This window comes from Coenobita brevimanus, chromosome 107, assembly GCF_032717465.1.
Source record: "Coenobita brevimanus isolate Jiangsu-jjx chromosome 107, ASM3271746v2, whole genome shotgun sequence".
In the NCBI taxonomy this organism is placed as follows: domain Eukaryota; kingdom Metazoa; phylum Arthropoda; class Malacostraca; order Decapoda; family Coenobitidae; genus Coenobita; species Coenobita brevimanus.
Window position 1 is genome coordinate 18,131,714 of NC_137060.1, and position 14,119 is coordinate 18,145,832.

The window sequence follows — 14,119 nt, forward strand, 5'->3', positions numbered from 1 at the left end:
CCTAGCGGTGGGTTTTTACCTAACCAGTTGCATCATTAAACCGGGGTATGCATGTACTTTGCTTTCCAACTGCATTAGCAGTAGTAAGTAATTCTGAGAAGAATATTTGATATCTTCTTATACTACTTGTGAGATAAAACTGATGATTAACTACATAATGACCAAGCCCATTATGGGGCTTCCTGAGAGAGAGAGCGAGAGAGCATAGCATTGTCTGTGGGGTAGATGTGGATGTGGTTGAAAAGATTAGGAGAAATACACTGAGGTGGTTTGGACATGTGGAGAGAATGGAGAATGAAAGACTGACTAAGAGGGTGTACTGTATGTAGGTGAGGTGGAGGGAGGGAGAGGGAGGGGTAGACCGAGGATGAGGTGGAGGGATGGAGTTGAGAGGTATATGAGGGAGGGGGGGGTGAGTTGGGGGGAGGGTAGTCAAATGGTGGGTGACAGAGTGACTTGGAGGCATTTTGTCTGCGGCCACCCTTTGCGGGATTAGGGCGTCAGGCTATAGATAGATAGATAGATATACTGTATATACTGTATTTATTTATTTATTCAGGCAAGTCCTTTATGATCATTTGCTGTATAATGACTGAGGATTTTTTTTTTTCCATATATTTCTTGCTTGACCAAGGATATCCATACTGCTGATAAGGTGAGATTCAAAAAATAATATAATACAGTACATGTAATTAAGTTAATTAAAATTTTTAAAGGAACATTTACTGCCTGTGAATTTGCTTAAAATTTTAGAACCACATATTCATTTTGGAGACGTTCAGCAAAGGACGGTGTAATTTTTTCTCATTTTACAGCACAATAGGATCATCAGTACGATTTATAAAGGTCTTCAAGCTTATTCATCAAGCACCACGGATTCTTCCTCCAGTATTAGCCACTCAATCACAAAGTTTTATACAGAAGTGAGTATTACAATACATCAGCCTGTTAACTCTCTCTGCCATTGGGGCACTAAAGTTTTGTTCAGGCTAAGTCCAGACTACATTAATGTATATCAATTATGGAAAAATCAAACCTTGCGAGAGTTAGTTAAGGTAGTTTTCAGTCATTTGACTTCTAGAATTTCCCTCAGTTGAACAGAGTTGCCTTGTGGTAGCCTGAGTAGGATAACATTATTGTCCATAGAAGAAAGGGTTAATGTTATATGCCATATACATTAAGAGAAGTATTTAATCATGCCATATATACTGTATAATAAATTATACTCTGTTCCCACCCATAAGCCCAGGAATTGAATGTCTCAGAAAAAAATATAAAAACGTACAACTTATTTTATCCATCAGTAAGACAGTTTGTAGTGTTGATATAGCTTTGCATGCTGTGTTTATAACCTTTCTTGTGATGTATTTGAATTGATAAGGTACAGGATTCAGTAATTCATTATGTTAGTACTGCTTAGTACAGTTGGGTAATTACTGCATCTAAATATATTATAATCGGATGCAACATTGGTGGTGAGGAATAGGGAGGGATTTAATTTTAAATAATTCATCTCTGTTGAGTATACTGAACTGTATATGCCCAGACAGATAAACAAAATTCACCAAATATTGCCAGATTTCATTAGTTCTGTATGCAATTTGCATTCACTTTTGAACATGAATGGTGAGCCTCGCTGTTGTACAGTACATAGTGTGTACCATAAATATATTTGGTGAGTTTAGCACCATCATTTGGAGTACTGGTGAACTATAAGATGTCTGAGATGATTATATGCTGGATGTACAAAGAATACATATTCACAGGTAGGTAAGACGAAATGTGAGCGTTACTTGACGTTGAGGGGACAACTGTCAGAAGAACTAGACCAGCAGCTGATACACTGGCTAACTCTGGCAGAAAATACAATGGATGCAGGAGAACTATGGACTCCACTACCATCTCAGCATATTTTTACATCACCATCCTACAATGAAACACTTCTTGGTGGAATACGGGCCTTTTGGTACTTGAGCTACAGCAAGGAATTCACTAGTGGTAACTGTAAGTTACGTGTCATTATTTGACAGCCTTATGACTTGTGCAATTTGAAGATTTATATCTGTGTATAATGAACACAATAAGCACTATTTCCATGTGTATATTTAACCCCTCCTTGTATTAATATTATCTACAATTTTCACTTTGATTCTGTTGAGGTCCCAAAATAATATTCAGCTTTGCTATATGATCAGTATCATTATAAGTGAGACAGATAAAAATTTAATAAAGAGAACAGACGATGGAGTTTCAGCAAATACCGTTAAGTCTCAATCTGAAATGTACTGCACCTCTGATTTTACCTGTTATACTGTAATATACCTACAGTATACAGGTTATCCCTTAATTCATGCGAACTTTTTTCACGCGATTTCGGTTATCCACGAATTTTTCGTACAGTAATTAAAACAAAATTATAGTATTCAAATAAGTAATTTCAATATACAAGAGAAATAAATAAGATATAAAAAATGCCTACCTGCTGCCCATGTGCACACATATATGTATGTGTGTGTGTGTATGTGTGTGTGGGAGCATGGGAGATCGGTCTACCACACACCACACAGTCAGTTTGAATTCGATGGTCGAACCATGCATGACTTGCAAATCGTTATTTGTGGCTTATTTTTCTGCCTTCCAGTAATTGCTTGCCTTGTCTGTCAACATGGGGCATAAGTGTAGTGCTAGTGATGCATGTGGTAACACACCAAAACTGACTTGTAAAGTGATGTTGCTGACAGAGAAAGTTAAAGTGTTGGACAAACTTCAGGGAGGAATGTCGGCGACAATTCTCCGTCAGGATGATTCCCCGTCGTTTATTTACATACCAGTTTATTTAGCAAGTACAGTACACTAGTTTTTTACGTATATGAGTTATAAAATCCCCCTGAAAATTAGTTATTAAAGTATTAATTAATCAATAATAAGTATATTAATAGAATGACGGGGAATTGTCCATGTTTTGACGGTGTATTGACTTGATGGTGAGTTGTCTCAGAACCGTATGTTTGGGGTGAGTCAACTGTTCATACAATAAAGAAGGAGAACGTAGCATATGGGAGACAGTGAGGGCTAGTGCACCAGTCTGTGCTAAAGTGTCTCCACCTAGGCCTGTGAATTGTCTTGTAACCGCATGTTTGGGGTGAATGAGTCAATTGTTCATACAATAAAGAAGGCAGAATGTAGCATACGGGAGGCAGTGAGGGCTAGTGCACCAGACTGCTGAAGTGTCTCCACCTACGCCTGTGCTTGTCAGGTTTCAGTTTTAAATTTGTTACATTGTTGTTTTTAATACTTTATGCTAGTTTATAAGGTGTATGTAGTGCATAAACAGTATTATTCAGATGTAATATAATTAGTAGACATGCGTAATTATGTGCACACAAGGGCAGAACATATACGGGAATTTACCACATACGCGAAGGGCCTGGGAACCTAACGCTCGCGTGAATTAAGGGCTTACCTGTACTTTTAGTTTTTCCAACTAAGCACAGTATGACATAATATTCATGTTCTCATATCTTTTTACAATACAACACAGTTCATTTGTTTGATCACACCAATTCCCAAGGTTTTCATGATGGTATAATGGTAACTTTAAATTTAGCATCTCCATCTTTCTTTATCCTGGTTTTGATAGAAACTGCCATTCTCCCACATCACAGTCTTACTTGTATTCACTGGCATTAGATGGTGGTGACCATCATCCACTTACTTGATGCAGTGCTGCCTACTTCTTCCTTTGCCTCTGTCATTCTTTTTCTGCGTCTGGCCTCCTCTCTTCTCATTTCTCCCATTCTTCCTGTCACTCTTTATTAGTTTTTTTTTTTTCCATTTCAAGAGGCTCTACTTTGAGTGACAAGCTTAATGGTTTCCTGTAACCCAGGAAACCATTTACAGTGCTGTATGGTAACCATATATTCATAATCAATGAAGGGGTGATGTGGAGCTCACTGTGGTGCCCCTGTTAACTGGGTTGAGGGATGCAAATGCATTATCTATTTGGGAACCAAACCTCCACATTCTTCCCCTCGCTTCGCTGTGGCAAGGCGGTCTCTGCCACAAGGGAACATCAGCTCACTGTTCAAGACAGCCCTGCAGGGGCTTTTACTTGCCTGCAGCTGATGGGTCTGCTTGGCCAGACAGGTCCAGGGTTACTCAACAACAACAGCTTAGAGTAGACCCTCATTATAAGATGAATCAGTATGTGATGAATCACTTTTATAGTTGGGACATTTTTTCAATATACGATAAATTTATTGCCTAAATGATGTTTATGATCCAATATGGTCTCACTGGTTAATATATGATTGCTATTTTTTTCTTATACAGTTGCCCTCACGCAAGTGTGCAAGTACAGTCCCTTGTTTGTTCAAAGATGGCCTTTGCATTTGTCACTATCAGTTGTGTTAGTGTCAGTGATGGAATAAGAGTGTGGTGTTGGAGTTAGAGCAGCACGTGAAATGCAGTGAAGTGAGTTTACTACCAGTTTAGGTGGTGTGGAAACTTGTCTTTAGACTTATTTTGGTAGTAAGCAGCAAGTGAAGTGAAATAACATCCACTTTAGGTGAGTTGGAAACTCACTTTTAGACTTTGTTGGGTGGATGACCCTTGGTCAGAAACATATTCTCATTGAGCTCATGTTTTAAGTGACTTGATATGCAATATATCATCATGTGATGGGTTTTTCAAACGCATCCATGTAAAATGAGGGTGTGCTGTATATGCAGTAATTTTCTTTTACTGCTCTTCTTCCCATCAACCATATAGTAATACAAGAGCATTCCCAGTGAAGTGAACCACAAAATTATTCACACATCATTCAGCCATAGCTACACCACAGACATAAACATCTGATTTTTTTTTTTCCTTTAAAGATATGCTTCTGATACACCCACATAAAATTAGCACCTATATCATCAGTCACTACCTTCATTGTTCCTCACACACTTATTCCCTGTGGTACTCTCTTACCAATTTTGAATACAGTTAGTCCATGTTTAAAGTTGTTTCTTTGAAAAATTTTTCATTATGAAGTTGCTGATGAAGTACTGGTATTACTTCTTTTTCATGTGAAGTTGCTTATGATATGCTATGATATTGTTTTAAAGTCAGAAGTGAGTGTTTTGTTGCTTTTACCTCCACAGTCATGATTCAGAAGACTGTCCACTTAACTTTATTCCAGTTAATGTGCTGTAGCATTTTGCTTGCACATATCTTACACCTTTAATAAGGACCGACTGTACGATGCTAAATGTCACATTAGTGTTATAGACTTGTAAAATATATTTTTCCATTTTAACATTTACATCCCTTTCTCAGCATTCCTTACCAGTGACCTGATTCAGACCTTGTGTGAGGCAGTTGAAGAGAATAATAACCTGATAACTCCCTTGGCTCTCAAGATTATTGCTAATTTGGCTGTAAGTCAAGAAAATCACAAAACACTCAGCAATGTTGGTGAGTACTGCGTGTAGGCTATTTGTTTTATGATACAGATGAATGCTGACTGAGCAGTTTTTTTTCCACCAGAATCACAGATTCACACATTTCACACATTTTTGAGAAAACAAGTTTTATCCAGCAAACCTAAAACCAAACGAGATTCCATTAAATTCATTAAAAAAAGATTATACATTCATGATAAACTTGTAAACTATTTTTTTTTTTTTTCTATGAAGTAGCATAAGTTACACTTTTTTTTCTAGGGGGTAAGCTACTATAGTAGAAACATCTCTTCTCATTAGGTAACTTTAAGGGAAACTTTTCATGGTTAGTATATCGGGCATGCATTTTTCTTTATTTGTTGTGGTTTCAGTCATATTGACCATTGTCAACAGTTCGCTTACCTTCCAAGTTATTCCTAGATATTGTTATGTATATTACAAAGAAATGACTGAAAAGAGATATAAAAGTAATATTCATTTACTCTACTGTGGCAGGTATAATCGGCATTCTGACACGTTGTGCCAACAGTGAAAATTCACGGATATTCTTGCCAGCCTGGCGAGCACTGCACAATATTGAATCAAAAGGAAAACTGCAAACACCAGATGCCAGAACAGTGTACCCAGAGGGAGTCTATCCATATGTTATGCCAGATGACAGTAAGGTGGGTCTGTTTTCGTATTTTTTTGTTTTAGTTTTTATTGTTCTAGACTCATCTGAACATGAACCCAGTAGACTGCAGGCTGAAGCTGCCCTTCTTATGCAGTCCACCCTCCTCCTTTTAACCCCTAAAATGCGGCTGTGTACGGCCGATCCCCCCGCTGTGGCGGGGTTGTAGCAGGGTCTGAGTACCTGTGGGAAAATATTTGCCAAAAATCATAGATTAACCCTAGAGCATTAAAATTTTTATGGCATATAGTACTTACATTCAGCTTTCTCCTGAGACACATGTTGAGCCTTCGTGGACTACCAAAGGACTTGTGAAGACTTGCAAAGTTGGGTAACAAAGTCTTCACTTTCACACCTCCAGAAACCCGGTTTTCTTTTTACCACAGCCTCAATCTGTCACAGTACACTTTATACAACAACGTTCAGGTTGTTTGGAATCCCTGTTTGTAAATAAGCACTGAAAATAAGGCTAAAATGAACGGAGCGCATGGCCGACATGCAGCGCGGTGGCGATCTTCCCGTCACTATTGTCACATTTGCCTTTTCACGGCAAAAAACACGTATACTACATTATTTTCCATCATAGGACTTCGCAAACGTTTGCCTGTCACTATTACGGCCATAAAAATCACTGTCACTGCCAGTATTGTGGATCGGGACTGAGGAAGACCACCGCGGCGCGAGTTTATTCAGCCTTACGGCAGGCACTTTATTCTCGCTCCTGTCGGCCACTCGCACTTCATTTCTATCGCTCACTTTCACTGTATCTGTTCTTTTTTTTGCCTTATTCATCAGTGTCACTGTCCAGTGTTATAAAAATAATATTTTCTACACAACAAACTGTCACTGTCAGAACATAGAATAGGAAAATATGCTTTCATCTTCTTACACTGGAGTGACTGTCACTCGCAATACTTATATTATTACTATGTACAATTATTTACACCAAAAAACACTGTCACTGTCAGTGCTTTTACAAGTACATACACTAATTTACACTCATCAGGCTGTCACTGTCAGCACGTAAAAGAAAACTAAACAATATTATCACTGTCACTCTCAGTATTATTTCAAAGAATCTTACCCTTATTTTCAAAATCTACTTAGGCTGTGGTAGTCAAAGAAACACGGGTAAGCACAGAGGGGAACTTTGCACTCTTTGCACTGCAAGGAGGTGCGCCTAAAGGTTCTGTCCTGCCTGGTAGTGTGGCTGCACACATGACACCTCCTCAGTGCATTTCCCCTCTTTGCAGTGGCTGGCAGTGGCTCCAGGCGGTGTCGCTGAAGGTAGGCCATACACTGTAGGCGGTCTGGAGGTGTCTGAGGGTGGCGTTTGGGACCTGTTGAAAGAACCTGGCCGTAACGCTGAAGCAGCTGGTAGACACAAGTCTTGGAAAATCTTCTGAGAGAGTAGTTGGCTGGCTTCCTGTTCTTGATTTTATACAGGATGAAGGCGTTCAACATGCACATATCAATCAAGTGCAAGAACACCTTCCTGTACCAACTACGATTTTTCCTCAGGCAGTCAATCTCTCCAATCATCATATCAGACTTGTCCACCAGCCGCATATTGACGTTGTAGTCAATGACAGCATCAGGCTTCATCACAGGCTCGCCAGTCCTTCTGTCGACCTTCCCTGTTGCCAGCATTTCCCCCTTGTGTACTGTGGTGAGCTTGTTCACAACTCTCTTATCATGCCACCTGATCGCAAGCATCTTGTCAGATTTCTTCAGGTGCACGTCTCCCCGCTTTGACTTTTCAGCCTCGGGGAAGGCAGGGTAATGTGCCCTTTTGCTTCTGACAGTGCCACAGGAGCCGACGCCGTGTTCAGAAAGGTACTTGGCGAGTTTAGGAGCAGTATAGTAATTGTCCGTATACAGGACATGATTCTCGCCAAAGTACTTTTCCAAAAGCACTTTCACCATAGAACCAGAGAATCCAAGGGGGTCAGTCTTATCCAAATCGACATTGCTGGCAGTGTAAATGACGAAGTCTAGGATGAACCCCGTCTTGCAGTCGCACAGCATGAAAAACTTTATTCCAAAGCGGTGCCGTTTGCTTGGAATGTACTCCACAAACCGAAGACGGCCCCTGAACAAAACCAAGGACTCGTCAATCACGACTTTCTTGAAAGGGCGCAGGAACCTCGTAAACTTATCCTTGATCATGTTCAGGATTCCCCTCACTTTCCATAATGGGTCAGTTTGGGAAGGCTCATCATTGTTCGCGAAGTGAAGGTAAGTCATCAGCTGCCTAAAACGATCACGGCTCATGTATTTATTGAAAATGGGTGTTGGGCACAGCTCGTCAGAAGTCCAGTATTCTTCTAGCTTGTGTTTCCAGTTGTGGGGCATTAGCAACATCAATCCAATAAATACAAAAAGTTCTCTGATCGTAAGAGGCACCCATGCTGCCATCCGTGACGTGGATGGCGTGGCCGCCTCACCTTCTCCTTCGCGAACTGTAGCACATTGCCCCTCGTACCTGTTTGTCTCGGTACAGATGTGCTCCATAACCTCGTCGTCAAGGAAGGCCAACAGGTAGTCCAGGCATTCACCATCCTCGTCGACAGGGAATTCAGCCTGAAGTCCACACCCACTGTCGTCAAAGGGCAGATCCTCCGGCACAAAATCTGATCCCTCTGACCACACGAAGGCATCCAGCGTTCCCTGCCTAGGCTGGGAGGTGCTTGGGGCAGCGGGGGGTGAGGCAGGTCGTGTGGGAGTGGGTGAGGCAGGCGGTGCGACAGTACGTGAGGCTGAGGCTATCCCAGGTCGTGTTGATGTTGTGGTGGTGGTGGTGGTGGTGGGGACATTATCACTGGGCTCAAGGTCACTCGCGGTGGCGTGACTGCCGAGTTGCCTAGTGCGAGTTTCCTTACTACGAGCTAGCCTTATACTAGGGGACAAAGTTTTAGCTCTACCAACACGAACACTTGGCCTACGGAAACCTCTAGAACGTAATGTTGCACGTCTACTTCCCTTTCGAGGTGGTGAAGGCGACTCCGACGACTCAGGAGACAGGGCAGCAGAGGAGGAGGACGAGAGAATAGGGCTGGGAGTACGTGGCGGGCTGGCAGTGGCGTGACGTGGCGTAGGGGACAATGGCGGTGAGCTGGGGTCACCGCTCGTTTTCCTTTTTGCCCCCTTCCCATACTCAAGGCCCCTTCTCACAGGAGCCTTCCCTGTTGAGGTGCTAGGCACTGACACACTCTCTTCAGGCACAGAAACAATCACTTCTGGCCCAGACTCTGCACTGGATTGTGTGTCAGACTCTGCCAGGCTGGACCACACACCGACGTCACTGCCATAGTCCATTGAGGCTTTCAAAAGTTCACAGGCTATTGCAGAGTCACTTAGGCCCTTAGTAGTTCCTGGTAAGGTTTTGAAGGGAGTTGAGGTAACAAAACCCTTTTTCGGAGGGCTAGAAGGCACAGACTCGGAAGAGCTCGAGTTGGACATGGTGTCACCGTGGAAGATTCGCGTGGACTGACGCTATTCTGGGGCAAACCGCGCAAAAAAATGACAGTGTGACAACTGGGGAAACAAGCGTTTCCCAATAGCAAAAAGTGCTTGCGAGATGACGGCGCAGATTGACACGTATCAGCCGTCCGCGCGTTGCCATATCGCACGACGAGGGAGGGCCGCGCATCGGTGCGTGGGTGGGTAAAAAAAATGATACTTGGCAACAACCGAGGTCAGTAGTACAAAGGTCAAGTGTGCTAAACGTAGCTCACGGGTGGCGGGACTGATAGACAATACCAGCTGGAGCCTGCTTGCCCACGGTTATTCAAAATTAACTCAAATCGCAAATGCGACGATCCGCCGTTCTGCCCTTTGGGCCGACCGTCGCAAATGGGACGATCCGCGTTTTAGGGGTTAAGGGATGGGGGGGGAGCTGAGGTACTAACATGAGAACCATTAGAATTAGAGAAGTATGCCTTAAACATGGTAATTGATCACACAAATTGACACTCCTATTGCTGTATGCTTAAAACATATATCACAAAGTGGAAGCAAGCCCTTGTGGATGGATGATTATAGAATATCTGTGGTTATGAGATATGATCAGTCTGCATCCCACATTGCAGAATGCAGTTGGCAAAACTGTAAAGAAGCCTGATAGAGGTCTTATATTTGCAGTGTGGTTAATGAATTATTGTAATAAATTTGGGGCTTGCCATCTCTTCATGATGAAAGATTTTAAGCATACAACAATTAGTAAGATTTTAGCCACAAAAGCATAGTGTTACGTCCCCGTCCTACACTGCCACAGGCTTCAACAGCAGTAGGTCAGTATAGGAAGGTTGTTGCCCAGTGAGTTGTTCTTCCTATGGTCAGCCTTTTTATGTGCAATAAGACTAGCTGAGGCATTGTAAATAAACACTGGCTTCTGAAGTTCACTGTCTTTATTTTCCAGATAATTACACATAATGCTTGCCAGCTTCACTTCACTGTTTTCAAAAATACTGACGATTTACAAACTTACTAACTGCGGTTACACTTCACTGCTTGCCAACAACACTTCACTATTTTCACAAGTACCAATGATATATACAAACTTCACTACACTACACTCAAACTGAACTGAAAACTGACTGAAACTGCACTAATCTCTTCCCCATCCTTATATAAGCTTGCATTGTTCTAGAATGATCTGCTTTCCTCCACAGTTCTGGTGTATTCCCGAGGAAGTATGGTTACAACAGTTACCAACTCGAAGACATCCAGAACATGCCAGAGTTTTCTTACATTACATAACACTGTAAATTATTTACCATACTAACTTAAATTCCTCGTTTCGTTTCGTTTCGTTTCGTTTTTAAAGGCTCCAACATGCTTGCATGCGTCGGCCTTGGTCACCTAATGGCGGCTTTCCACGTTGCACGATCCATTGCAGCCTCCCTGTTCAGTTCCTTAACCCTAAGGTCACACTTAATGACCTTGTCCCATGTCTTTCTCAGGTCTACCCCTCATAATTTAACAAACAGTCACATAAATAAAACATTATTGAGAAAAAGAGCACAAAAATAAATGTACAACTTACAAAATAACTACGATCACAAACAGCAGGCTAATAGGCAACTCTGACTCGTAACGGAAGTACGGAATTACTGGAAACATCGGGAATTCTCTAGCAATACCTAACTGGCAAATCCCACTTCTTAACACTGCCCCCTCCCTAGTCCTTTGTTGTCCTGACATAACTACTTAATATATACAAACATAAACCTTAATCCTAATGAAACATCTAAGTATACTTAAAATAATCTTTCAGCTTATCAGGTCTTCTTCCGTGCAATTTCCGATGACGTCCCTGCTCATCCACACAGTCCACTCCTCTTGGAATGTCTTGATCCTTTTTCTGATGCACTTCTTCCTTTGGGAAACTGTCACCATCCTCTTGTACTTCAGCTTCTTGGTCCTCCTCAACATCCTCGGCTGCGGGTGAGCATGACTCCTCGGAGACGTCCCTGCTGTACTGTCCTGGGCCATGGTACTACCACAGATGGTTCATGTGTACCACCTTTGGGCGAGACTTCCTGCCTCCCGGAATCCGATATGTTACATCTGATAGGCGGTCCAGCACGGTGTAAGGCCCGTCCCATGGGCTGTGCAGCTTACTGTCCCTTCTTTCGCTGATGATTGTATAACCAAACTTGGTCACCATCCTTGAAGCTTACCTCACTTGCCTTGGCATCATACTTGCACTTCATCAACACCTGAGCAACAGTTGCAGCTTCTTGATTGGGGATGGCATAGGCCTCTGGCCACTTTGTGAAGTAGTCCATGGGAACACATATATACCTGTTTCCCCTTTCAGTGAGCAGCAAAGGTCCAGCAATGTCCATCATGACTCTTTCCATCAGTGCACCCACTTGGTACAGCTGAAGAGGGGTGCAACCACGTTTCTTAGGTCCCTTCTTGGCACATCATACATCACAGGCCCGACACCACACTTCAACATCGTGACGAATGCCAGTCCAGTAGAACCTCTGTCGCAGCCGACATAGAGTTTTCTTCATTCCCAGATGCCCAATAGTGATCTGGTTATGAGATTCATCCAAGATCTTAGACCTCATTTTCTTCAGAACCACCAGTTGCCAATATGTGCTGAGGCCATCTGGTGTCTCCCACTGACACTCCAGTAGTCCTTTGTTTAGACGAAGAAGGTCCCACTGACTCCAGTAGCTCTTGGTCACAGGGTTGAATCTAGAAACCCCTTCCTATGATGGTCGCACTGTACTCCACTGCAGCCACTGGTTGTAAATCTGCATCCCCCATCTGCATCGTCTTCAGGTCTTCTTCATCTGATCCTGGTCCTGTCACTACAGTACGGCAGCATTTCTTGCTAAGATTCCCAGTCCTTCCACACTGGTTGCCATCTGTTCTTCTGTCTTCTCGCACACTATTCATCAAGGTTCTCCTGCATTTCCTCAGTGGCTGGGCTTCTAGGGAAAAACTGACTGTTTGTTGCCTCTTGTCACCAGCCTTCACTAATTTACCCTCATCCTTCTCAGTTGGACACTCATAACTAAAGTGTCCCACCTCACCACATGTCCAACACCAATTTGCTGCAATCGTGGGTTTCCTTCCATTGTTCTGTCCTTGCTACTTCTTCCATTTGTAACAATCCTCTTTCTTGTGTCCCGGCTTCCCGCAGAACCAGCAACCTCCTCTGGTCTTCTCCTCTTCCCTCTTCCACTTGTAACAGTCCTCTTTTCTATGTCCTGGCTTTTCACGGTACCTACAACTTCCTTCAGATTTTTCCATTTCACATACCTTCCCCTTTCTTGCCTTGAATCCTGCACTACGACCAGCCTGAAAAGTGGATGTACTGGACCTGATTTAGGACTCAAATTCTAGAGCCCTGGCTAGTGCTTCTTGTATGCATCTGGGTTGTGGCTGCTTGCACTATCAAGAGCAATGATGAACTGGTCCCTCAGAAGAATAGCCAACAGGTTAGGTGCTGCTCCAGGTTACACCTTGTATGCCATACTCTCCAGTTCATGAGCAAGCTGCTGTAGGAATTCTCCTCAAGCCCACACACAGTTCAGAAATCTTGCTCTGTAAACCTCAGTCTGGTGCATTGTTCCATATCTGTGCTCCAGCACTTCTACTAGGAACTGATAACTGTTCCTCTCCTCTACTGACATCTGGCCCAGAATTTCCATTGTGGCACCCTTAAGGCTAGTAGCAAGCTGCACTGCCTCTACCTATCAACCCAGCCATTCTGATCAGCAAGTAACTCAGACTGTGCACAGTAAGCTTCCTAAGATACTTTGCCATCAGATTCCCGAGGTTTCTTTTTAATTGGACCCCCATTATAGCCATGCACTCCACTGGTTTGGGACCTAAAATATTGGGGCATCATAATTAAGTTGGAATACAAATGTGGGCGATTGTGTGTTTGTATGCGCCAACGCAAGATCGTGCTAGAAGAGTGAGAGAAGAGTTCTGGACAAATGTAGAAGTTTGCATGGAAAAGTTTGGAAGGAATGAGAGAGTGTTTTTGATTGGTGGTATGAATGGTAAAGTTGGGAATGTGCAAGTGGATGGAATAGTTGGTGAGTGGGGTGTGCCTGCTGAGATAGATGAGAATGGGAGTGCGTTAGTGGACATTTGTGCTGGGAGGGGGTTGGTGACAGCCAATACCCTCTTCAGGCATAAAATGATCCACAGGTATACATGGCGAGTGATGAGAAGGGTGGGTGGTGAACTGAATGAAAGGAAGGCAATGATTAATTATGTGTGTGTGGATGAAAGGATGCGAAGATGTGTAATAGATGCAAGAGTTTATAGAGGCTGGGGGAGTGGACTTTCTGACCACTACTTGGTGGTGGCCAGAATTAGAATTCAAGTAAGATGGAGGAATAGAAGAAGGGAAAGACGAGAGGAAGGAGTAGTTGCAAGGAGAGTGGAAAGGCTACAAGAGGATGAGAAAAAGGCAGAGTATAAGAGAGAAGTGGAGGAACAATTGGGCAAATATGAATTGGAGCAG

The 14,119-nt window shown here is 42.8% G+C and overlaps 1 protein-coding gene across 1 annotated transcript in view; it reads left to right on the forward strand.

The window, feature by feature from the left end:
* LOC145416600 (protein SERAC1) overlaps positions 1–14,119 on the forward strand; it is a 53,496-nt gene that overhangs the window by 7,876 nt on the left and 31,501 nt on the right. The window contains exons 5-9 of the mRNA XM_080285531.1: positions 635–655; positions 816–923; positions 1,767–2,004; positions 5,323–5,460; positions 5,943–6,112. Coding sequence (XP_080141657.1) covers positions 635–655; positions 816–923; positions 1,767–2,004; positions 5,323–5,460; positions 5,943–6,112 — 675 coding nt within the window. The remainder of the gene's footprint in view (positions 1–634; positions 656–815; positions 924–1,766; positions 2,005–5,322; positions 5,461–5,942; positions 6,113–14,119) is intronic.